The 26705-nt window shown below is 42.7% G+C and overlaps 1 protein-coding gene across 5 annotated transcripts; it reads right to left on the bottom strand.

Annotated features, from left to right (window-relative positions):
* Positions 1 to 1619: 1619 nt before the first annotated feature.
* LOC142385544 (NLR family CARD domain-containing protein 3-like) lies at positions 1620 to 26282 on the bottom strand. 5 transcript variants are annotated; one of them, XM_075472168.1, is made up of 11 exons: positions 26220 to 26282; positions 25841 to 26028; positions 20022 to 20141; positions 13876 to 13998; positions 12937 to 13172; positions 10703 to 12656; positions 8857 to 9030; positions 6425 to 6598; positions 4081 to 4254; positions 3764 to 3937; positions 1620 to 3619 (listed from the first exon to the last, which is right to left on the bottom strand). In XM_075472168.1, exons 3-11 carry the CDS (start codon positions 20120 to 20122, stop codon positions 3589 to 3591), a joined length of 3141 nt encoding a protein of 1046 aa, XP_075328283.1. In that variant the 5' UTR covers positions 20123 to 20141; positions 25841 to 26028; positions 26220 to 26282; the 3' UTR covers positions 1620 to 3588. The 5 variants fall into 5 exon arrangements, with proteins under 5 accessions (XP_075328283.1, XP_075328285.1, XP_075328286.1 ...); XM_075472170.1 differs by having other exon boundaries at positions 10703 to 12653; positions 26220 to 26281; XM_075472171.1 differs by lacking the exon at positions 6425 to 6598 and having other exon boundaries at positions 26220 to 26281.
* Positions 26283 to 26705: the final 423 nt, after the last annotated feature.

Below are 26705 nucleotides of genomic sequence, written 5' to 3'. Positions count from 1 at the left end.
TTACAACTTTAAAACTTTGTTACACATGCACAAAATGTTTTTACAACTTCAAAACTTTATTACACACGCACAAAATGTTTTTACAACTTCAAAACTTTATTACACATGCACAAAATGTTTTTACATAGACACAAAATATTTTTACAACTTCAAAACTTCATTGTACAAGTACAAAATCTTTCTGACCCTAATTTGATCCCATACATCTCCTCTGATGACATGTTTCTACTGTGATGTCATGCAAAACTGTGAAGTCATAATCAGTGATAACATCACTTGTTGTGATTTCAGAAGCAGTGGTGCTCTGTTCTCAGTCAGCAGTCATCACGTGTGCTGTTTTGCTGTCTTTTTCAGCTATATGATCTGAACTGTAAATAATATGCAACACATGTTCATAGAGCCCAGGCAATGGTGGCATGGGTTGTATGAATGCTGTATGAGATGTAAATGAAAACAGAAGCAGGGATCCTTTATATATATGTGATTAAAAATGGGACAACAGTAACTGAACCTGAATGCATCATTGTCCAGGACAGTAATAATGTGCTTATTGTATGTTATGGTGCTCACAGCTGCTTTCTTCACGCCTCACCTGGAAGTATCTTTGAAGCTGTTTTGTATGTTGTCTACACTGACTGTGAAGCAAAAGTAACACAACAGCCACATCTTCAGCTTGTTCTCAGTGTTTACAGCACAATCATTCAGCTGCTTTCATGCATCAACATAATACAGTAATAACAGTGTAGTCATGCTGGTTTCTATTAAGAGCTGCTTACAAGCAGAATGGGATTTTTTCTACCTGTCAGCATACAGTGTATAACATGGATTCTAGTAAAAATCTGACTTTGAAAGACAGAATCAACATGTAAATGATAAAGTGTCTTCCTGTGGATGTTCTCAGATATGTACACTATGAACACTGTGATCCTTTCCCACATGTCCCAGTATGTCTGATTGTGTTCCAAGTGAGGGTCAGACTGGAGAAAGTGTCATGAAGCTGCCACCCTTAAAGAATCCATAAAAGCTCTGAATACCAAAGCATCTCAGTGTCATTCCAGTGTCATCTCTCTAAGTAATGATGGAAGAAGCAGAAGCAGAAGCTGCTCCTCCTGAGCTCCACATTCCATGTTGTCCACACTGACTGTGATTACAATAAATTGAATTCCAATTGGCTTGAATTGGACATTATTATCTAAGTGCCTTGAGATGACATTTGTTGTATTTGGCACAATATAAATAAAAATTAATTGAATAAAATAAAAATAAATGAATTGACTGTGAATCAGAAGCAGCCCAACAGCCACATCTGCAGCTTGTTGCTGAAAAGCTGCTCTGACAACATTCACAGCCCAATAAGCAGCACAGTGACAGCAATGTAGTTGTGTTTGGGAGTCAGAGGAAATCTCAGGTTCCCACCATGTGAGTGAAGGACAGACTGCAGCACTGATAAAAATGAATTCCCAGCATCAGTGTGTCAGTGGAACTGAAGGTGAACTGTCTGAGAGCTGAACACTGACAGCACTTTGTTTGCATGATGGAAACACGATGAAGAACAACATGACTAAATCCATCATGTCAGAAGACAGAGTGGGAAAAGAATGAGTCGATAGAAATTCAGCTCCATTATTGAATCAAATCAAATCAAACTTTATTTATATAGCACCTTTCATACTAAAAAGCAGCACAAAGTGCTTTACATAATAAAATCAATAATCAAATTCATGCATCAATTCACACACGACATCACACCGACAACCACACTGCACACAAACCACCCCCCACCACACCAACATGAGCAACATCAATATCAACAACAATCAACATTAAAATCATCATTAAAATCAACATTAAAATCTGGCTTGACGCTGAAGTGAGGAAACGGTATCTTGGGGATCTGTCCACACCGGGAGCCAGCCCACCAATGACCACAGAGGCCGCCACCACGGGGAACCGCCCAGATCAGGGCAGGCCGGCATCCACACCACAGCCAGGGCTGCAGTGCAGGATCCCCCAGCCACACCGAACCAGGGCCATCCCCACAGTAATGACCCCACAGACCGAGTGGGCATAGTCCCCGGTGTGGAAGATCCCCATGAGGAAAAACACTGGATAAATAAGGGTATAATAAGTATATAATAAAATAATAATAATAAAAAAATAATGTGTTCAATGTGTTTGAATGAAGTCAAACACGTTGAAGAGTTCAATCAGAGTTGAGGAGCTGTGTGGATTTGTAGTTGTGCATTTTCATCCCAGCTGTTAAATAACAGATAACAGAGTGTGTTACTAAATTCACCACCAAGCTGAATGTGTTTGTGGGAACATGAATGTTTTTTAGTCTTTCTGCATCATGTGACCCCGATTTTTTTTCCATCTGCCGTCAGATTCAAATGAAGACCATGAAACCACACAGCAGCTTCAGCTGAGCTGTCACTCAGCAGCAGCGGACTTCTCTGCGGGCCGCAGGGGCTGATGGGAGCTCTGAGGAGCTGTTAGAAAGCACGGGGGGGGGGCCCTGCTCTGATCTCACAGCTCGTCCTTGTTTGGCCTGAGCTGCATCAGAGCGTCACTTCTCCCCAGGTTCACCAGAGGAAGCAGCGCTGCACAAAATGCTTTTCCTCCCAGCCGCTGCTCTGTGCTGTCTGTGTTCAGGTGACTGTTTCCAGCCAATCAGGAGCCAACAAACTCCACCTGGAGCAAACACTGTCACTTCATCTGTCTGTGTCTCTACAGCGCTGGTTGCCATGGCAGCAGAGCTGATTCAGGACCAGTTAACACTGACCAGGAGAGTTGGTCATTAATGGTGATGTATTCTGGGACCAGAAGAAAGAACCAGAAACATTCAGACTGATTCTTGATATTAATAAAGATAGTGGTGATGTTTATAAAGGTTATGGTCATCCCCAGGAAGATCATTTCTCAGCTGTGAATAAACAGAGCAGCTGTGAGTTGCAGATACAGAAAGTTAAACTCCATCATTCAGCCACCTACTGCTGCAGGTGTTGGAAGTCTGGTCTCCACAGGGAGAAATGATCCCTGCAGCCTGTACAAAAACCTTCAGATGAAAACATCCAAAGTGAAAAGAGAGAAAGATCTTCCTTCCAGGTCCCCACATTTCATTCAGCTTAGTTGTCTCTAAAGCTGCTCGTCTCTGACTGAATCAAGGCAAGGCAATTTTATTTCTAGAGCACAATTCAAAGTGCTGTACAGCTACATAAAATCACAAGAAGGCAATAAAATCATAAAAGAAGGCAATCACACTGACAGCTTCTCATTTCCACTGATGGATGTTTATCAAATCCATCAGAATCGAACAAAGTGAGATGTAACCAGGTAAAGCTGGAAGCAAAGAGAATACAACAGGTGACAGATTTTACACGCTGGCTTTTCTTTAAATTCAGGTGGAACTGCAGGTAGTGATGGCAGCTGGATTTATGGATCATTTCATTACTGATCATTTCTAACAACTTTAACTTTATTATTCCAAAGGAAGAAAAACATATCAGCATGATATACATCATCATCCAGTCAGAGTCTCTCTGCACACAAGCTGCTGCTGCTTCATCCTCTCAGCTCACATCGTCCTGTTCATCGCCACTGCTGAAGAGATGGCTTCCATCTGTAGAGAGAAGAAAGAAGAGAGGAGATAAAGGAGTGTTTCAGAGCATCCTCAGCTGTCAGCTGCCATCAGCTTTAATAAATAATAAATAAAGTCCAATAAAATACAGCTGAGAGCTGCATGGACCTCCAACCCTCTACTGACATCAGAGTCTGCAGTTTGTTGTGTGGACTCTTCACAAGATCAGACAGCTCCTTCACAGCTGATTCTTTCAGCTTGTTCCAGCTCAGGTCCAGTTCTGTCAGATGGGGGGGGTTGGACTTCAGAGCAGAGACCAGAGAAGCACAGCTGATCTCTGACAAACTGCAGTACGTCAATCTGAATAAAGAATAAAACATTATTTAATGAATCATCATTTCATCAACTAAACCACTGAAGAAGAAAACAGACTTTACCATGAAGACCAGCACAACTTTCACATCATATTAATCTGAACAAACAACTAAAACATGGTGTCTGACCTCAGAGTCTTCAGTCCACAGTGAGGACTCTGCAGAAAGCTGCACAGCTCCTTCGCTGCAGAGTCACTGATGGTGTTGTAGCTCAGGTCCAGTTCTGTCAGATGGGAGGGGTTGGACTTCAGAGCAGAGACCACAGAAGCACAGCTGATCTCTGACAACCTGCAGCCGCTCAATCTGAATAAAGAATAAAACATGTGAGCTGAAGCCAACAGGATGCAGGTTAAAACAGTCCAACAGAACAAGTGAAAAAGAGCTCTCATTAATATTAATGACAACATGCTGCTGCTTCAATAAAGACGGAGTGACTTCAGCTCTTAAACTCTGCCAGCTCCACCAGTGGCTCCATCCATACAAACTCATGTTGTGCAGCCAAATGATTCAAGTTTCAAAGAAAACAAACATGTCAGGAGGAACTTTGGAGCAAATGGGAACAAACTGATAGAAATGGAGATCAGGTTCACTGTTTTATTGAAGGTTAAAGGCACAAAAACATGGTGCAGTGATGTTTAATGGAATCATGGAATCAAACTTCTTTAAAGAGTCGACAGCAGCAGAACTTGTTACTGTGACTTGTTGTGTTTGAATATCTCAGTCAGTCCAAACATTACAGAGCCTTAGAAAAGTGTTGGAACCATCCAGAGGTGGACTGATTGATCAGTTTGGCTGATTAATGGATGCTGATGGACGCTTTGACCAACTATCAGAATCAGTCAGGTATTCTGGCAGTCAGGATTTAACCCCCCTGTCAGCTGACGTCCTGGCTCTCAAAGCAGGTCAGCAGCAAAAGTTTGAAAGTGAAAAAATGGATAAGAAGGTGGAAAAAAGTTCAGAATCTGACAGAAAGTTTGAATCTGAAAACAGAAAACATCTCAAATATGAAGAAATGAGACTAAAGTGGAAATAAAACACTATGAAAGAAGAATGAACTTTACATTGAAACTGAAATAAACGTCTGCTGCACTTTTTTTCACTTTGAATCTGTTTTTTTGTTCCTCAGAGAAACTGATGAAGCTTCATGTTTCTTATCTGCTGTTTCTCAGCCTGCATTCACTCACATGCTGCTCACAGCAACTCTGAGCTCTTACTGAATAAAACAGGTGGGAACAGCTCCCATACAGCCAGCAGGGGAACAGAACAGCATGTATCTGCAGTGATGCAGCAGTCCCTGCCTCCCTCCTTCATGGCAGCTCAGTGATCATCCTTTGTGTCTGTGTTGGGCTCACCTGCACAGGGTCGCAGCACTTCACCTGTTCAGCTTCTCTTTGGCTGCACAGCTATCAAACACTGACTCTGCTGCATGTTTTCACACATTTCTCACCTGATGGAAAGCTGCTCACACACACTCACAGCCTCCTTCCATCTGCTGTTACCTAGCAACAAGTTAGCTCACAGCTTTTCTTCCATCCATCGTCCAATCATGTTATTCTTCTTCTGATAAACTCTTCTTTGTGTTTTCCTCCCAGTCACTAAATGTCAGCATCACTTTCAGTTGGACTTGACATTGTGTAACAGAGGGAATTATTGATAGAGTTCATGAAATAAAGCTCAACTGAAAGTGATTTCCTTTCAGTTATCAGTGGGAGAAGCTTTTTGGCTGGATTTTGTCATCATGAATGAATCTGACTGAAGATAACTGCTGCTGTGATGAAAGCTGTTTTCTAACCAAGTCAAAGATTGTTCATTTCCAACAGTGTTGGAGGGGAGTTTGTTAGTATCAGCTGATTAACGGGCTTTTGGAGTTTTGCTGCTCCAAACTGTTGCTATTGTTTCAGCCAGAAATATTCACCAACTCTGGAGCTCTAGAAGCATCAGCCAGTGATTCTAGATTTGTTTCTGTCTGACAGATTCACTGTGTTTTCTCATTATTTAATGAATCATCATTTCATCAACTAAACCACTGAAGAAGAAAACAGACTTTACCATGAAGATCAGCACAACTTTCACATCATATTCACCAAGACCAAGTACCGCACCCTTGGGAACAGAGCGTTCTCCATCGCTGCCCCTACCTTTTGGAACTCCCTCCCCCCCGCCATCCGGAACTCCGATACACTCCCCTCATTCAAAAGACAGCTCAAAACCCACCTGTTCCAAATCACCTACAACACCAGATAAGATGTTCCTCTCCCCCGCCATCTACCCCCCCCCCCCCACCCCCACCCTATGTGCCTAAAGTCTGTAACAGTGTTTTTCTCTTGTCTTTTTCTTTATAATGTCTTGTTTTTGTCTCTGCTTTCTGTTTGTTCCTTATGTAAAGCGTCTTTGAGCATCTGGAAAAGCGCTATATAAAACTTATATATTATTATTATTAATCTGAACAAACAACTAAAACATGGTGTCTGACCTCAGAGTCTTCAGTCCACAGTGAGGACTCTGCAGAAAGCTGCACAGCTCCTTCGCTGCAGAGTCACTGATGATGTTCCAGCTCAGGTCCAGTTCTCTCAGATGGGAGGGGTTGGACTTCAGAGCAGAGACCACAGAAGCACAGCTGATCTCTGACAAACCGCAGCGCTCCAATCTGAATAAAGAATAAAACATGTGAGCTGAAGCCAACAGGATGCAGGTTAAAACAGTCCAACAGAACAAGTGAAAAAGAGCTCTCATTAATATTAATGACAACATGCTGCTGCTTCAATAAAGACGGAGTGACTTCAGCTCTTAAACTCTGCCAGCTCCACCAGTGGCTCCATCCATACAAACTCATGTTGTGCAGCCAAATGATTCAAGTTTCAAAGAAAACAAACATGTCAGGAGGAACTTTGGAGCAAATGGGAACAAACTGACTGAAATGGAGATCATAGGTCCGTTTCACGTAGCAGTTTTAGTGAAAACTCCGAGTTGATTAACCCTGAAATGAGGGAAACCCTGAGTTTTCCGTTTCACAAAGGGAGGTAACTCAACCCCGAGAAAGAGGGGTAACTCTAGCCTGTTTCACAAAGAGAGGTAACTTAACCTCACGGTCAGTTACCGTAGTAACAGACTCTCTGAACCTAACCTGGTCGGGACCAGGTTTTATTTAAGAAACCTCGAGTTTCTTTCTGTCTCCGCCCTCTTTCAGCCACACACGACATTTGATTTCCTCATTCATTCAGTCAGCAGAGCGAGTTCTTCTACTTCTAGAAGTCCTTTAGGCACAGTAGGAGGCGACTTTTTTCACCAACATGTCCTTTTGACAACGATCCTGTGGATGAAGGTGCAGCATTACTGCACAGAGAAATAAATATTCGTCGGAGATGGTTATCAGACCACGCATAGATTTTTGGATTTACAGACAATTATCTTTTTGAGCGGCAGCATCAGAATTTTGTTGGGACAAAAGAAAAAAAAGACATAAAAGACAAATAAATATTTGTATGAATAGGCTTAAAAAATATATATAGGCCTATTATATTTTATAAAGACACTCGTGTCTTGGGGGTGGATTCCCTCAGCCACTGCCCTCCTGTTAGAGGTGGTGGCCACCACCTGTTTTATGGGCATCTGCCTTCTTTCTGTTGGCTCAGTAGAAGTCTGTGTTAGTTTAAATAGGCTTAATTATTTAACAGAACATGATATAGATGAGAAGACAGTTTATGTGTGTGAAAACAGCATTATGTTGGGAATAAAATAACTGCACAGTCAAATAGCCACTTAATATTTATTTTACAGTGTAAAACATGATCAAAATGAGGTACCTCCATGCCGAGGTCTCACCTGTTTGAACAATATTTTTATATTTCATCTTAAACTGCTGCCAAGTGCGCTTCTCCCCCGCGAGATTGCACCTAAATGAAATAAATGAATGGGCTACCATTCAAGCAGTTTCCTTGTAATATTATTGTGATTGCAAAGGACTACATTTAAACTTACACTTTTGCTGCTGCAACGGTGTTGCACTTATTTCTAAAAACGTATTGAAACTCGCCGTATGAGCGCATTAAGATTTCCAATTCGAGGTTGGTGAAAAACGTAGCCCCTCCTATTCCCCGTTGCTATGGTGACTTGTCGAATCGGGGCTCCATTGATGCTGGCTTTTTAAAGTTGTGGTGCACGCGCTAAACTCAAGGTGAACCTACTCAGAGTTGATTAACCTCACTCAAATCAGTGTTTCTGGAACCGAAAACTCAGAGTTTTCTATCTCAGAGTAGATCAACTCAGAGATCAGGAATAGACTCAGAGTTTGTTGAACCTGCTTTGTGAAACGGACCCCAGGTTCACTGTTTTATTGAAGGTTAAAGGCACAAAAACATGGTGCAGTGATGTTTAATGGAATCATGGAATCAAACTTCTTTAAAGAGTCGACACAGCAGAACTTGTTACTGTGACTTGTTGTGTTTGATTATTTCAGTCAGTGCAAACATTACAGAGCCTTAGAAAAGTGTTGGAACCATCCAGAGGTGGACTGATTGATCAGTTTGGCTGATTAATGGATGCTGATGGACGCTTTGACTAACTATCAGAATCAGTGGAGTTTGAGGCTGATGGTTGGGAGACCTCCCCCATCTCCAGCAGGAAGCTACAAAGCTGAAGCTACAGATCTGTTCTCCTTCAACTTAAATCTGAGTTTCTGCTCTCTGATAAACTGCTGAGCGTGCAAATGTCTCCTTCATTCAGCCTCTGTGGAAACAGCTCTGCTTCAGTCTCTGAAAGTGAGGAAAGAATGGCTTTGGCAGGTGAAAAAGATGTAAGGGAAGATTAATTCAGACATGTGGAAACACTGAATATTTGGATACTTCCACACATCACTAAATCATTTCAACTAAAACAGAAGAACTAAAAGAGCTGCAGTGAACTGACCTCAGAGTCTCCAGTCTGCAGTTTGGACTTTCCAGTCCAGCAGACAGATGTTCCACTACTGGATCCGACAGCTTGTTTTTACTCAGGTCCAGTTGTTTAAGATGGGAGGGGTTGGACTTTAAAGCAGAGGCCACAACTTCACAGTCAGACTCTGAGAGTTCACAAGCATAAAGTCTGTGATGAGAGAAAATGTAAAGTCAGTTCTAATAAAATCAGACAATCTGCACTATAAACGCTAACTGAACTTATATTCTAACTGAACACAGTGATGTGAATGTAATGTCCGCTCATGAACATCTGTTCTTCACATCTGTGATTGATCTCATCTCATCTTCCTGTGTTTGACGCGACACCGTTAATCTCTTCTCAAACCTGAGCACCTTTAAACAGACTGTTCTTCATTATTTTCTCTAATCTGCAGATAAAGAAGGAAATGCGGTATCACATTTAGACTGAAAACATGTTTGATCTGATCCTAAAGTCAGAATAAGGACGTCTTGTTCAGAAAACCATTTTAACATTCTTATATATTTTATATGGCTCCACAATCTTTATAAAAAGTTCAGCTTAGTGAACATTTATAGCTAAAAGACTATCTCTTTGCTAACCACTGTCAGCTGGGACTGTTCACACCCATATACAGGAAGAATCCACTCTAAGAAGCCTCTAAGCACCAGTTAGCTTCTCCGTGGGTGTGAAAGCTGCCACAGAGCAACATCATTATGTCTCCGTAGATATCAGTTCCAACACTGTATGCTGTACGCTTTGAACTTCCAACTCGTACATTTACATTCTGTGCAAAGGCCACAGTTCATGCCGTCTTCTTAGATGATGGCGTCTACATTTCACTGCAGATCGATGTCTTAAGATATCTAATCTGTATATATAAAAGGAAATCATGGACGTCGTGTCCTCCAGGCTAAAGAGGAAAAGGAGCATCCAGACTGTTATCAGAGCGAAGTTCCAAAGCCAGCATCTGTGATAGTGTGGGGCTGTGCCCATGGCGTGGGTAACCTGCACATCTGTGAAGGCGCCATTAATGCTGAAAGCTCCAAACAGGAGCAACATATGCTGCCATCAAAGCAGCGTCTTTTTCAGGGACGTCCCTGCTTATTTCAGCAAGACGATGCCAGGCCACATTCTGCAGGTGTGCCAGCAGCGTGGCTTCATAGTAACAGAGTGCAGGAACTAAACTGGCCCGCCTGCAGTCCACACCTGTCTCCCATTGAAAATATGCGGCACATTATGAAGTAAAAGATATGACAGCAGAGACTGTTGAGCCAAAGTTTTCACAATCAATACCTCCAACAGCCAACGATGAAATGACCTGACTGAGGCAGCTCACACATAAAACCTTATGCTGATCCAATGATCAGAATTTTACCACCAAAAACTTTTGACCTTTATTTTAATGATCCAGTTCAGTAAAACTTTAAACCCCCCCAAATACTTCTTTCAACATATTCCCACAGATTTCTGTTGCATCATTTCCAGTGAGCTGGGAGCTGTGCCCAATCTGTCAAATATTCTCTCCTGTGAGTCAGGTTGGCATGGAAACATTCTTTTTGTGGTGACTTCAGAAACTGGCCAGATTTCTTAGCTTCTGGTTGTGTTGGGGACCGGCCATGTGGGTGTAAAGCCGGCCCACATTGGAAACAATAGAACCAGCAGGTTAATGTTGGCTTTCTGCCTCCAACAGTAAGTCTGCTGCTGTGAAGCACATGTGACCAGAAACTGTGGGAAACATCTCCAGAACATCTCTGGTGTTCATGTGCAGAAACGGCTTTTAGGGAACTAAACTACTAATCTACACTGACTCATGAAGTCAAAGAACACATCAACTCACCGAGCCTTTCTGCAGTTCCTCACAGCTGGAATCAGTCTCCTTCGTCCCCCATCTGTTGTGTTGTACTCCTCCAGGTCCAACTCCTCCAGAACCTGCTCTGATGTCTGCAGCATGTAGGCCAGAGCTGAGCACTGGATCTCAGAGAGTTTCTTCTTTGATCTGTTCTCTGACTTCAGGAACTTTTGGATCTCCTGATAAACTGAGAGATGGTTCATCTCCATCAGACAGTGGAAGATGTTGATGCTTCTGTCAGGAGAAATGTTGGACATGTTCATCTCCTTCAGGTTGTTGATGACTCTCTGGATGGTTTCTGGACTGTTCTTTGTCTGACCCAGCAGGCCTGCTAAGAGTCTCTGGTTGGACTCCACAGAGAGGCCATGAAGGAAGCGAACAAACAGGTCCAGGTGGCCATTTTTACTGTTGAGGGATTTCTCCATCACTCTCTTCAGGAAGTCATCCAGAGATGAGTCACTGTAGTCTTCTCCCAGGAAGCTCTTCAGCACCTCAGTGTTCCTGTTGGTGAATCCCAGGAAGCTCTTCGGCCCCTTTTCCTTCCTGTTGGTGAATCCCAGGAAGCTCTTCGGCCCCTTTTCCTTCCTGTTGGTGAATCCCAGGAAGCTCTTCGGCCCCTTTTCCTTCCTCTTGGTGAATCCCAGGAAGCTCTTCGGCCCCTTTTCCTTGCTGTTGGTGTAACAGTGCATCATGTAGACTGCAGCCAGAAACTCCTGAACACTCAGATGAACAAAGCAGTAAACTGGTTTCTGGAAGATCACACACTCTCTTTTGAAGATCTCTGTACAAACTCCTGAATACAGCGATGCCTCTGTGACATCCAGGCCACACTGCTCCAGGTCTTCCTGGTAGAACATGATGTTTCCTTTCTCCAGATGTTCAAACGCCAGCCTCCCCAGCTTCAGAAGAACGTCCCTGTCAGCCTCCGTCAGCTCCTGTGGACTCGTCTCATGTCCCTGGTGGTACTTGTTCTTCTTCCTCTGTGTCTGAACCAGCAGGAAGTGGGAGTACATGTCACTGGTGGTCTTGGGCAGCTCTGCTCTCTGCTCGGGGGTCAACATGTGCTCCAGAACTGAAGCAGTGATCCAGCAGAAGACTGGGATTCCACACATGATGTGGAGGCTCCTGGATGCCTGGATGTGGGAGCTGATTCTGCTGGACTGCTCTTCATCTCTGAATCTCCTCCTGAAGTACTCCTCCTTCTGGGAATCGGTGAAGCCTCGTACTTCTGTTACCCTGCCAACACACGTAGGAGGGATCCGATTGGCTGCTGCAGGTCGGGAAGTTATCCAGACGCGAGCCGAGGGAAGCAGGTTCCCCCTGATGAGGTTTGTCAGCAGCACGCTGACTGATGACGTCTGTGTGACCTCAGACACAACCTCCCTGTTGCTGAACTCCAGAGACAGTCTGCTTTCATCCAGGCCGTCCAGGATGAACAGAAGTGTGCAGCCGGCCAGCTGCTCTGCTGGGAGCTTCTGTAATGTTGGATGGAAAACATAGAGCAGCGTGAGAAGACTGTGCCGCTCCTCTCTGATCAGGTTCAGCTCCCTGAAGGAAAGCAGGATCACCACACTGACATCCTGGTTCTCCAGGCCCTCGGCCCAGTCCAGAGTGAACTTCAGCACTGAGAAGGTTTTTCCAACACCAGCGACGCCGTTGGTCAGAACCACTCTGATGGCTCCCTGTTGCTCAGGTAAGGCTTTGAAGATGTCGTGGCACCTGATTGGAGTGTCATGGAGGGTCTTGGAAGCCGTCTCCAGCTGCCTCACCTCATGTTGGGTATTAACCTCTTCACTCTGTCCCTCTGTGATGTAGAGCTCAGTGTAGATCCTGTTGAGGAGGGTTCCACCTCCTGTTCCATCACTTCCTTCAGTCACATATTCACATCTCCTCCTCAGACTCATCTTATGTTCATCTAAAACCTCCTGCAGACCGACATCTGCTGACCAAAGAACAAATGAGTTTTGTTTAAAGTCCTTCTGAAACTTGAGGGGGTCTGAAACTAACAACTGTCCACTGAAACTTTTATTCTCAGCGTCTGAAGAAACTAAAACATGAAATGAAATAAAAACAGACACATTTCAGCAGTCAAACCTCCTTTTTTTAAACCCCCGACTTTGTCGTCATGGTGATTCATATTTTTTGTAAAACATTATTGTTTGTGCATCTCGAACATGTTGATGTGATGTGTGCATCTAAACGGGTTAACAGGAATATCTGACCTGGTGCCATTCTGCTCTGACTGGCTGTCTGTGGTCCAGCTCTGGTTCTGGATCTTTCTCCACACTGGGGACAGGAGGAGCCTCCTGAGGGAGCAGACTGGTCCCAGTATGAGGTGATGCACTGTCTGCAGAACCAGTGTCCACAGCTGGCAGAGACCGGATCCTTCAGGACGTCCTGACACAGAGCACAGCAGGACAGCTGCTCCTCCTCACAAACACCACTCCTCTTCCTCCCTCTGTCAACACATGTCTTCATCACTAAAATCACTTTAAAATAACTCTGTTTGGCCTTAACTCTGCTGTGTGATGTGAATACAAACTCAACCCTTCCTGCAGCAACATTTTACATTTGGTTCAATCTTCAGTTTATGTGGGGACTTCACTGTGTAAATATCACTGCTGCTGCTCTACAGAAAACATTTCATATCAATCCTAATCCTATTCTACATTTGCTCTTTTAGAATTAAGAAATAAAAAACTCTGTAGTAATTACAGATAACAAATAAGTGTACTGATAAAGAACTGGGCTGAGAGTGTGTGCTGATCAAATAGATTCTAACAACACTGGCTGCAGCTTCACTCTGAGATGATCACACTTCATCCCACATCCATCCACTGTGACCCCCTGAGCTGTCGGAGGCAGAAAATACACCATCACTGACAGACATGTGGTCCTGTTCAGAGTCCATGTTGCTCCTGAACTGGAAGTAGAGTTTAGATTTCCAACAGAAACCAAAATGATCAGAAACTCAGCTCTGTAGCCAGAGTTTTGGGTTTGCCACATCAGATTGTGCACCACCATCTCCTTGGTTTAAGCAAGTTAGTGCCTGTGCTAACCTAGTTAACAGGAAATTTAGCTGGTTTGGATGTAAATGATGAGTTTAACAAAAGTAAAATATATCATGAAAGATCCTAAAATCTGTGTTTCAGTTCTCTTACTTTGTGTCTGAGGGTCCAGCTTCATCACTGAGGTTCGGAGGAGGTCTTTCTTTGGACCAGTCACTCTTCATAGACAGACAGTCGGATGTTGGAGACTCTGCTCTCCGTCTGTGGTGCTGACCTCTGCAAACACAAACATGCTGTTATTCATATGCACATACACATAACAAAAATTCCCTTCACTTACAGAATGATGCAATAAAATGGCCGCCGGTGCGTTTACGGTGAGAGTCTCTGTCCGACTCTGACTGGAGACAAAGAGAGATTTCTCTGTTTGACTCAGAAGCATCCTTATCAGTAACGTGTCAGCCAAAGTGAATGTTTCTGAGCGTAAAACAGGAATTGATTCCTCTTAAGCTTGTTCCTGTTTACCTTTAAAGATTAAAAACCAGCATTTAATCAGAATCATCTCTGAAATATAAAAGATTTCCCTGCCTTTTTCCTACACCTGTACCTTATATGAGTGTGCAGTAGTGGCGGCCGCTGACTTTTAAAACATATTACGTGCCCATATTACGTGTTCAGGGTTGTAGTGGCTCGTGCCATCCCAAAGCAGAAGATAGCAAAGTTAAAAAGAATTAGTTATAACATAGCTGTGTCTAGTATGACAAGTATACCCAGCAAATACACAGAAAGAAGGTATAGACTTTGAAAATTCACACAGCAAGGCCAAAATCAAGTATGATGGAATCTAAGGCCTGTAAATGGCTGGATCTGTGGGTGGATCAGAATCTGTGGAGCATTTTTCCCTGTCATAATAAATACTTAGAGTTTGATGGTGGTGGTAAGTATTCTTAAAAACTTTGGAAGGAGCAGCTCTCATTTCTAGAAATATTGATGAATTTATTTGCCACCCTAAAACATGACAACCCAGGGCTCAGACCAGGATGCAGAGTTGTAGTCTTACACACTTCTCTGCAGCTTCCCACCTACTGCTACCCACACAATCAATTAACACAAAAGGAGCAAATCCTCTTGTGCAAAAAGAAATTATTAAAACAAAAACTTTAACTGAACAAAAACATCAAACTATTAAATGTGGTTTGCTGAATATCAGATCTCTCCTTTCGAAGTCTCTGTTAGTGAATGAGTTGATTTGTGATCATCCTATTGATATATTTTATCTTACAGAAACCTGGCTGCAGCAGGAGGATCATGTTAGCATTAATGAAGCAACTCCCTCTGACTGTTAAATGTTCATGTTCCTGGAACCACAGGCAGAGGAGGAGGAGTGGCAGCTATCTTCAGATCAGGGTTACTAATCAGTCCCAGACCCAAGAATAGTTTGAGCTCTTTTGAATCTGTGATTCTCAGTTTTTCCCACGCAAAGTGGAAATCCCAGAAACCTCTTGTGTTTGTTGTTGTGTATCGTCCACCTGGCCCTTATTCTGAGTTTCTGTCTGAATTCTCAGAGTTTTTATCCCAGTTAGTGCTGAGTACAGATAAAGTCATTGTAGTGGGTGACTTTAATATTCATGTAGATGTTGAAAATGACAGCCTGAATATGAACTTTAATTCTATATTGGACTCTATTGGATTTTCTCAGAGTGTTCACGGACCGACTCACTGCCTTAATCACACCCTTGAGCTTGTTCTGACTTATGGTATTGAGAGTGAACAGTTAACAGTGTTCCCTCATAACCCTGTCTTATCTGACCATTTTCTGATAACCTTTGAGTTTACATTACTTGACTATACAGTTTCTGAGAAGAAACTTACATATAGAAGGTGTCTATCAGAGGATGCTGTAACCAGATTTAAAGAATTAATTCCATCATCCTTTTCTTCACTGCCATGTGCAGATATGACAGAGGACGACTGCCTAAACTTTACTCCAGCAACACTTGACTCTCTTGTTGACAGCACTATAGTTTCAATGCGTACAGCATTGGACAATGTTGCCCCTCTGAAAAGGAAGGTAATCAGTCAGAAGAGGTTGGCTCCTTGGTATAATTCACAGCTGCGTGCTTTAAAGCAGACTGCAAGAAAGCTGGAGAGACAGTGGCGTTCCTCTAATTTAGAAGAGTCTCAGTTAGTCTGGAAAGATAGTTTAACAATGTATAAGAAAGCCCTTCGTAAAGCTAGAACTGCTTATTATTCATCATTGATAGAAGAGAATAAGAATAATCCCAGGTTTCTTTTCAGCACTGTAGCCAGTCTGACTAAGAGTCCGAGCTCTGCTGAGCCAGTTATTCCTTTAACTCTCAGGAGTGATGACTTCATGAGCTTCTTTATTAATAAAATTGTTTCTATCAGAGAGAAGATTGATGGAGTCCTTCCCACTATTATCAGTGATGTATCATCAAGTACAGCAGCTTTAGAAGTATCTTTAGAACCTGATTCATATTTAGACGGCTTCTGCCCAGTTGATCTCTCTGAACTAACAACAGCAATAGTCTCTTCTAAACCATCAACTTGTATTTTAGACCCAATCCCAACCAGACTGTTCAAGGAGGTTTTCCCATTAATTGACACTTCCATATTGGATTTGATCAATCTGTCTTTGTTGACAGGATATGTACCTCAGACTTTTAAGGTTGCTGTAATTAAACCTTTACTTAAAAAACCTACTCTTGATTCAGAAGTGTTGGCTCATTATAGACCTATATCCAATCTCCCTTTTATGTCTAAAGTTCTTGAAAAAATAGTTGCAGCTCAGCTTTGTGATCACTTACACAGAAATAATCTGTTTGAAGAGTTTCAGTCAGGATTCAGAGTGCATCATAGCACAGAAACTGCACTGCTGAAAGTTACCAATGATCTCCTCTTAGCCTCTGATAGCGGACTTGTGTCTGTGCTTGTCCTGTTGGATCTCAGTGCTGCATTTGATACGGTCGATCACAGTATCTTATTACACAGACTTGAACATGTTATTGGGATTAAAGGAACTGCATTAGGCTGGTTTAAATCATATTTATCTGATAGATTTCAGTTTGTTCTTGTAAATGAAGAATCGTCCTCACACACCAGAGTAAGTCATGGAGTTCCCCAGGGTTCTGTGCTTGGACCGATTCTTTTCACTTTATACATGCTTCCATTAGGTAACATTATTAGACAGCATGGCATAAATTTCCATTGCTATGCTGATGATACTCAGCTGTACTTATCTATAAAACTAGATGAACCCAATAGGTTGGTCAGACTACAAGCATGTCTTAAAGACATAAAGACCTGGATGACTCAGAACTGTCTGCTTCTAAATTCAGACAAAACTGAAGTCGTTATCTTTGGACCTGAGCGTTTCAGGGAGAAATTATCTAGCTATATAGTTACTCTAGATGGTATTTCCTTGGCTTCTAGTTCTACAGTGAGGAACCTTGGAGTTATTTTTGACCAGAACTTATCATTTGACTCGCATATAAAACAGGTTTCTAGGACTGCCTTCTTTCATCTTCGTAATATTGTTAAAATCAGGAACATCTTGTCTCAGAGTGATGCAGAAAAACTAGTCCATGCATTTGTTACTTCAAGATTGGACTACTGTAATTCTTTATTATTGGGCTGTCCCACATATTCTCTGAAAAGCCTTCAGTTGATCCAAAATGCTGCAGCCAGAGTTTTGATGAGAACTAACAGGAGAGCATATTTCTCCAGTTTTAGCTTCTCTTCATTGGCTCCCTGTTAAATTCAGAATAGAATTTAAGATTCTTCTCCTTACATATAAAGCTCTTAATGACCGAGCTCCATCATATCTTAAAGATCTCATTGTAAGATATTTTCCTAACAGATCACTTCGTTCCGAAACTGCAGGTTTACTTGAGGTTCCCAGAGTTTCTAAAAGTAGAATGGGAGGCAGAGCCTTCAGTTATCAGGCCCCTCTATTGTGGAATAAGCTGCCAGTAAATGTCCGGGAAGCAGACACCCTTTCCACTTTTAAGACCAGGCTTAAAACTTTCCTTTTTTATAAAGCTTATAGTTAGGTCTGTTGAATCTGATAGTGTATCTGCTAGTGTGTCTTGTTCTGCCTCCACCTCTGGCACCCTCTATACTTTCATTACCCCCTACCCGAACCAGGGTTTGCATCCCATTCCCGCTTATCTTACCTCTTTTATTTCTCCCCCTACCCGAACCAGGGTTTGCATCCCCACCCCGCTGTGACTGGTGTGCAGTTGGTGAGAGGCTGAGGTAGCTTGTGGCTGTAAAAAGATGGTTGTTGTGGTGTGAGGAGCAGATCTATATAGGGAGTATAGGGAATTACTCACTGAGTCCGGTCCTTTATTTATTTATTTATTTATTTTTTCGTTAGCACAAGTTTCTTGTGTTTACCTTGAATAGGGATGGCTCAGGTAATCCTGAAACATCCCATAGTTAAGCTGCTATAGGCCTAGACTGCTGGGGGGCCTCATCTGTCACACCTTTCCTCACTTTACTCTCTTTATGTATATGTGATATTATTGTGGTCATTAACTTGTGTTTCCCTGTTCCAACAGATATCCTTTGAATGGTGTTACAGTGCTGCCCCCCCCCCTTTCTGTCTTCTCAAACCCCAGCTGGTCGAGGCGGATGGCCACCCTTCCTGACTCTGGTTCTGCCAGAGGTTTCTTCCTGTTAAAAGGGAGTCGTTTCTCTCCACAGTCGCCTCAGGCACGCTCAGGACGGGAGATTGGACCGAAAAACAAAAAGTTTTCAGTGTAATCTGTTGGTTTTCTTAGCTAGGAAATTGTTTTTGAATTGGCTCTATATGAACGAATTGGATTATTTTATGAATTATGATTATTATTAATTAATTGAATTCCAATTAGCTTGAATTGGACTTACTATCTAAGTGCCTTGAGATGACATTTGTTGTATTTGGCGCTATATAAATAAAAATGAATTGAATTGAATTGAATTAACATTTGTGAATGGGCAGCATGAATTCTGGAAAGAAACAACTAAAAGTATTACACAGTGCACCTTTAATGGAAATGGAAACGATGGGAAATGAGTGAAACTCCGACAGCACTTTCACAGACAACCATTCTCTTTCGTATCCGCTTTGGTACTGAAGTTCCAGCGTGCTTCTCCCCGCTTAAAAATTTGGCTGCCACAGAATCTCTCATGATGGACAAACACTAACTCCAATCATCACGACACAGCCCCTCATATTGACACGCCCACGTTTAATCTACCCCCAGAGACGCCAAGCAGCCTCGGAAGTGATGAGGTTTTGTGGATTTAGCCAATGATGACCTAGAATTGTAGAAAAAAACTTGACCCTCCCGTCCCCTCCTGAAGCCGGGCAGCCCTCGGCTCGGAAGCCTGGCTGTTAGTGGCGGCTTCATAACATGATTTCCTCAGTGAACGGCGGCGATTTCAGAACAAATCACTTCATTAAGCTACAGGACAACATGTTGTAGTTATGAAAGTAAATGCAGTATTGGGCATATCTTGTGTTTTGTGAATAACTGTTTTATCGTCAATTTAACAATTTCGCCAGAGAATGGGAGAGGCTGCCCGGCTTCCCCTGTTGTCTCTGAATAGCCGCAGCTGGTGTGCAGGGTATTAAATTCCTGAAGCTAAATCAGCTGATGTCTGTATGTTCATATTCATATCCACATACATCTTACAAAGGGGTTGAAAACCTAACTACAGTCATTTAACGACTCAAAAGCATTTTAGAGGCTGGAAGACAGAAAATGAACTCAGACATTTACAGAAAGCCCTCTGGCTGTTTCAATCTCTTTTCTGTTTGTTCTTTATTTTGTGCAAAGATCATTTAAAACAGGCAGAATTCAGTCTGACAGAATAAGTGTGAAACCTTCTCACATGCTTTAATAGAATACACCATCACAAACAGATCACATCTCCTCCTGCTTTGATGACTGCTGGCATTCTTTTTCCTTTTTGTCTTCTTTCCTTCCAGCTTTCACTCTGATAGAATTGTGTGTTCTGATTGGTCAGCTGACGCCACCTCCTCATGAACATGAACACGCTCATATTCAGAGTCAGAAAACCTGGGTTGATAACCAGCATCCTACTACAGCTTAACAAGATCTCCATTGTTACGGTTAGTTAAGCCAGACCACCTAAAAATAAGGTTAAAGTCAGCTTGTCACCCTGAATATGTTCAACCTGCTTCACACCCTGTTTGGGTTACCAGTATATGTTGCCATGGTGATGTCCCAGATAATAAGCTGACCCCCCTTCAGGAGCAGTTCTCTTACTTTGTGTCTGATGGTCCAGGTCCATCACTGAGTTCTGGAGGTCTGGATGGGTTCCTGTTCATAGAGCGACCGCTGCACGCTGCAGACTCTGCTCTGTCCATCTTCTGGACTTCAGTCAGTCTGAGAGAAGAAAAGAATGAAGACAAACACGTCTGTTCAAGTCTCACAGCCAAACTGAAACAAGCTTTTTACCTCCTGCTTTTCTTTCTGTTCCATGTCAGAAGGAACCTTTACAGAAATTAGACATAATTTCTTTCCTCCGAGCTGTCAGACTCAGTTTGTGCTGACCCAGCTGATCAGCTGATTAGCTGTCAGTCTGCAGCTTTGAGTGGAGTTTGTATTTAAAGATGAGTTACTGCTGCCAAAGCTGCTCTGAAGTCCTCCAACATCAAAGAAGACTGATTAAAAACCTGCTGAACAACACACATCAGTATTTATCTGTGTGTTATTTAGATGTTCATACACTCATTCTGTCAGTAAACTCCTTCAGTAATGATCCAGGTTCTGATGAGACGTCTCACAATCTGTGGAAATGATTCAGGAACAAAAATGTTCTGAAAGTGGTGATCATAGCAACGCGTTCCCCAGCAGTGACACAGCTTCAGAAGAGAAAATGGCCACCAAAGGAAAGAAAATCTTTGCTGGAGGATGAAAGTGGTTGCCTTCTTCATTAGTCAGACCAACAGCTACCTCACACCCAACATTCTGAACTAAAGAGTGAATCAGAAAGCTGAAACAATCTGAACTAAGCAGTGAATCAGAGAGCTGAAACAATCTGAACTAAGCAGTGAGTCAGAAAGCTGAAATAATCTGAACTAAGCAGTGAATCAGAGAGCTGAAACAATCGGAACTAAGCAGTAAATCAGAAAGCTGAAACAATCTGAACTAAAGAGTGAATCAGAAAGCTGAAACACTCTGAACTAAGCAGTGAATCAGAAAGCTGAAACAATCTGAACTGAAGAGTGAATCAGAAAGCTGAAACACTCTGAACTAAGCAGTGAATCAGGAAGCTGAAACAATCTGAACTAAGCAGTTAATGAGAAAGCTGAAACAATCTGAACTAAACAGTGAATCAGAAAGCTGAAACAATCTGAACTAAAGAGTGAATCAGAAAGCTGAAACAATCTGAACTAAGCAGTGAATCAGAGAGCTGAAACAATCTGAACTAAGCAGTGAGTCAGAAAGCTGAAATAATCTGAACTAAGCAGTGAATCAGAGAGCTGAAACAATCGGAACTAAGCAGTAAATCAGAAAGCTGAAACAATCTGAACTAAAGAGTGAATCAGAAAGCTGAAACACTCTGAACTAAGCAGTGAATCAGAAAGCTGAAACAATCTGAACTGAAGAGTGAATCAGAAAGCTGAAACACTCTGAACTAAGCAGTGAATCAGGAAGCTGAAACAATCTGAACTAAGCAGTTAATGAGAAAGCTGAAACAATCTGAACTAAAGAGTGAATCAGAAAGCTGAAACAATCTGAACTAAACAGTGAATCAGAAAGCTGAAACAATCTGAACTAAAGAGTGAATCAGAAAGCTGAAACAATCTGAACTAAGCAGTGAATCAGAAAGCTGAAACAATCTGAACTAAACAGTGAATCAGAAAGCTGAAACAATCTGAACTAAAGAGTGAATCAGAAAGCTGAAACAATCTGAACTAAAGAGTGAATCAGAAAGCTGAAACAATCTGAACTAAACAGTGAATCAGAAAGCTGAAACAATCTGAACTAAAGAGTGAATCAGAAAGCTGAAACAATCTGAACTTAAAAGTGAATCAGAAAGCTGAAACAATCTGAACTAAGCAGTGAATCAGAAAGCTGAAACAATCTGAACTAAACAGTAAATCAGAAAGCTGAAACAATCTGAACTAAAGAGTGAATCAGAAAGCTGAAACAATCTGAACTTGATGATTTTACGCCTGAGTTGGGTCAGTTCTTTGTCTCAGAGCAGTCTGAGCAGCTTGGTTTTAACACCGGACACAAACTGCTGAGTTCTGCTTCTTCTTCCTCTGCAGTCCACAGAGAGAAAACCCACTCAGAGACTCTGACAGAATAATGTTGTTAACACTCACCCTGACTCTGACTTCAGGTTTCATCCTATGGCTGTCGACTCAAAATGGAGCCTGAACCGTCTGAATGTGTCTGTGTTCCTTCATAATCTGATACAACTGGTTTGCCTGGTCTGAGGCTCCGCCCCTTTTCCTCTACAGGAAATCAGGTGAGCTCATATCTGTGTGTTTGTGATGCTCACAAATACCTTTTTAGGGCCCAACCCAACACTGACACTCCCATTCACATCTCACACATTAAACTAAGTGTCCTCACACACAGCAAAATCACACTCAGAGTTTGAGCTGCAGCAACAAAAAAGTCCAGCAGAGACTTTTCTTTCTCACCAGCTCAGAGAGAAACAACAGCTGTTGCTGCAGCTTCCTCCAGTCGTCATTCAAAGTGTCTCACTTCATCTCTGACAGTCTGCTCTGACAGCTCAGACTCTACACCCTGTATGATCATCACATTCATGTCACAGAGAGACGGCTCTGACTTTCTGAGAGGTAGAAACCTGCAGATCTTTGAAAAGCCAAACAGTCTGTGGCAGGAACTTTATTGAGTTTCCTGATTGCTGCAATCACTGACCAATCGGGTCTTCTTGCAGTTTATAAACTGCTCGATGGCAGTTTGAGTACCTGTCACGCTTTGAGCTCTCCTCCGGTGTTGAGTGCATGCCCTGTTATCTGAGCTCCGCTGCTCCTGCAGGTATGAGTGTCCCTGATGTTTAGTTATTGTTGTGACTCTGTAATATTTGCTTATTTTAAGCATTTAATTACCCTCAGATCAGCTCGCGATGGGGCTTCCTCCTGTTCTCTTCTGGATTGTGCCCGGTAGGTTTGCTTCTTACCTGTCATCCGTCTCTAAAGTGTTGGTATTAAGAAAGAGGAACAAATCCAGCATAGACCTGACACAGGAGCTGAGAGATGCATCTGGACCTTCAGCTGATCCATCTGCTGTTGGCCCAAGCCTCATCAGAAATGGGCTCCATGGAAGGGTGACTGTCAAGAAGCCGTTCTTAAGGAAGGGAAACAGGGAGAAAAGGCTGAGCTGTGCCAAATGACACAAGAAGTGGGCTGAAAATCAGTGGCAGCAGGTCTGATGGAGGGATGAATCCTCCACAGAGACCGAACCTCAACATTATTGAAGCAGTGTGGGATCATGTTGGCAGAGAACGGAACAAAAGGCAGCCCACATCCAAAGAAGAGCTTTGGGATGTCCTTCAAGAAGCCTGGAGAACTATTCCTGAAGACTCCTTAAAGAAATGACAGAAAGCTCATCTTAGAGGGTTCAGGCTGTGTTGGAGAATAAAGGAGCTCAAAGCAAACGTCCACATTCAGTCTTGTTGGAAATATAAAAATATATTATCTTCTCTGCTGTATTTCCATTCATGCTTGCATGTCTTACAATAAATTGCTCCATCTTTTTTTCCATTTTTCCTGGCAAAACATAAAGGAATGAGGTGTGTTTTAAGACTTTTGACCACAGTACTTTATCTAATCTGCATCTTCCAAAAGGTTGAGGACTTTATAAAAGCACATACTTTATGCTTTACTGAAGAAAGGGATGATATGTATTAGTTCAAGGTGCTCTGTATTTAGTCTAACCCACAACTGGTCACCACAGGACGATCATCTTCAACATCAGTGCTCAGTGGCAGCTGCAGAAGTACGTGTAGAAACCTGATCTGTATTTAGACTGTTTCTGTCCAGTCCAGCTCTCTGAGCCGACAACAAAACTCCCTCTGAGTGCTGCCCACAGAGGGAGTGGGACAGCTTCCTGAATCTGTAACCTTCCTCTTGCCGTGTTGAGCTGCAGAGGCCTGGGGATGATTCTGCACAAGCTGGACATCCTCTGAGTAAGGAGTCCCAGCAGCAGCAGAGACCTCTGACTGCTCCTCTAACAACAGCAGATTTTCTGTGGTGGGTGTGTTGGAAGCAGCAGAGACCTGGGGCCTCATGTACAAAGACTTGTGTGGATTTCCTACTGAAACATGGCGTACGCTCAAACCCAAATGCCCTCCAACGTCGGATGTACGAATCTGTGCGCACGCATCAATCCAAGCACATTTCGTTTGTACATCCCAATCAACGTGGAATTGAGCGCACATGTCGGAGTACCCGACTCCTCCCTGTCCACGCCCCTACTTACGCCCCTACTCACGCCCCTACTCACGCCCCTACTTACGCCCCTACTCACGCCCCTACTTATGCCCCTACTTACGCCCCTACGTGGATTTCTTCTTTGAAATCCTCATAAGGAATTAAAACATGGAGACAGAAACAGCTTTGAAATATTGATGATATTAGTCAATCAGACACCCAAAATAAATAAGTGATGTACATTCAGAGATTTATATCGATAAATCTTTTATTTCTTTAACTTCATCCTTTCTTTATATTTATGTGATGTATTTATTTCAGGATTTCTTTTCAGAGGTTTATTCATTTCTCTTACTGACATTATTCTGAAAGTATTTCTTTCTCTATATTGACTGAAACTGCATTCCAGAGAGATCATTGATAAAGCCAGCAGGTGTTTCATGAACTGGGCGTTATGAACAATGCCCTCCTCCTCCTCCACACCACACCCTGTCTGAACAGCCACAACAACAGATCTGAGCATGTGCAAACAGCTGCTGCTGGCACACCGATGAAGACAGAACAACTGGCTGCATACTGTCAGCTGTTGGTCTAAAAACTTCCTCCATTTGTCTCCAGCTGCTTCTGAACAGACTCAGGCTATGTACACACGTAGCCGGATATTTTTAAAACCGAATATTTACCCCCCTCCGTTTATAAAATAATTTGTATCCATATTACCTCGTTTTCGAAAAAAACACCTTCCACACATAACCGAACAGCTGCGTTTTCACCTGTCTTGACAACCCAAATGCATTTGCTGTTTTGCGCAATCTGCCCTCGTCAGCTAAATAATAAAGTGTGCACGCAACTTTTTTGAGCACACTGACAGGTGATCGCATGACAGTGGACTGCCCCTCGATATGAGGACGTAATAATTCCGACAGCGACAGGAGTGAGGACCGGGACATGCAAAATTGTCACGCCATTCCTCTGGGAGTACGACTTGGGCGTGTAAAATCAAGGCAGTAAACAGCGCCTGCACAATAATAACCACCACAGTTCTCAAGGCATCCATGCTTCTTCAGTAAACAAAGGTCGCACTTTAGACTTTAAAGCAGATTTGTTGTTGTTTTGGCGCATATTGTGACGTTCGAAAACGCAAATCTCCGGTTGTCTCTGTCTACACGCAGCTGCATAAACGGAGTTTTCAAAAATCTTCACTTTGCCCGGAGTTTTTAAAAACATTCGTTTACGATGCGTTTTTATGCGTTTTCATGTGGATGACAGGTCCAAACGTAGAAAAATATATTAGTTTTAGCAGATACCCGGCTACTTGTGGATGGGGCCTCAGAGGCAGTAAACAGGTGGGATGGGTCTGTGACTCTGAGCTGAAGTCTGACGTTCACTCCTGTGAAGGCCGGGACGCTCCATATTCCCACATTTAAAAACTAATATCCAGCCCACAAGCCAACATCTAAACACGTCTCATCATGTTTTCACACTTTCTGCCTTCTTCACATTCTGATCTATTTCCACTCCCCTGTTTCCTCCTTTCTTAACTGAGTGTTGTAACAGAGCTGTTTCCCTGCAGGATCAATAAGGTTTCTGCAGTCATTCTGATCAGCTGTTTCCTGCTGAAGCAGCAACACTTTGACAGACAAAAGAGGCTGAAACATGAAAGAGACTCACCGCAGAGTCCTGCTTTTCCTCACAGATGGAGGCGTTGGGTGGTTGGAGCTGCAGAGCGCTGACAGACGGAGGATTTCATCCGAGCTGAGCTGGAAACACTGACGGACTCACACTCCTTTAAGATGCCTCTTCTCTGTTCCAGCTTCCTGTAAAACCTGAAGGTTCAGTTCTCTGGAACGCTGAGTTTCCTAATGGAGGAAAGATAAAACAGCAGAAGTCACACACAGAAACAGACAGACAGACAGACAGACAGACTCTGACAGATGTGTGAACATCTGTTCTGCAGCAGTCCTGTCAGAACTTTAACTGTGGGTCACTTCACCAGGTGGAAGCTTTGAACAAACACATCAGTGTGTGTGTGAGTCTGTGCGACTCCCACCTGAACACTGAGGCTTCCTGACATTGTTGCAGGTGAACTGCTGCTGTCAGCTGAAATGTTGTCAGATTTCTGTCACCACCTCATCTACCAGCAGAGGCTCACAGCTCAGCTTCCTCTCATTCCTGTTGACATGTCATGTGACCCGTCATGAGGGAGCTGCTTGGCTTTAGGTAAAGGAAGTCAGCTGATCAGTGCTTATGGATAATACTCATCCTCACTTTGTCAGAACCACTGTAGGTTCTGGTCTGAAGCCGCCCTTCCCTCTGCCTTCTGTCACGCTGCATCCACCCACCTCACACTCTGCTCCCTTAGCAAAAAGTACTTTATTCAAGTGTACCATGAATATACTTATTTTATATCAAAACTGAGGCAGTATACTTGAAGTTTACTTTTTATATACTATATTTTATATACTTAAGAATAGTATAGTGAAGTATACTTGGCTAATACTGAAAAGTATTAAGAAAAGTCTAAGACTAAGAACAT

Source organism: Odontesthes bonariensis, chromosome 8 (assembly GCF_027942865.1).
Source record: "Odontesthes bonariensis isolate fOdoBon6 chromosome 8, fOdoBon6.hap1, whole genome shotgun sequence".
Lineage (NCBI taxonomy): Eukaryota > Metazoa > Chordata > Actinopteri > Atheriniformes > Atherinopsidae > Odontesthes > Odontesthes bonariensis.
The sequence above is the reverse complement of the archived record's forward strand: the minus strand, read 5'-3'. Positions and strand labels throughout refer to the sequence as shown.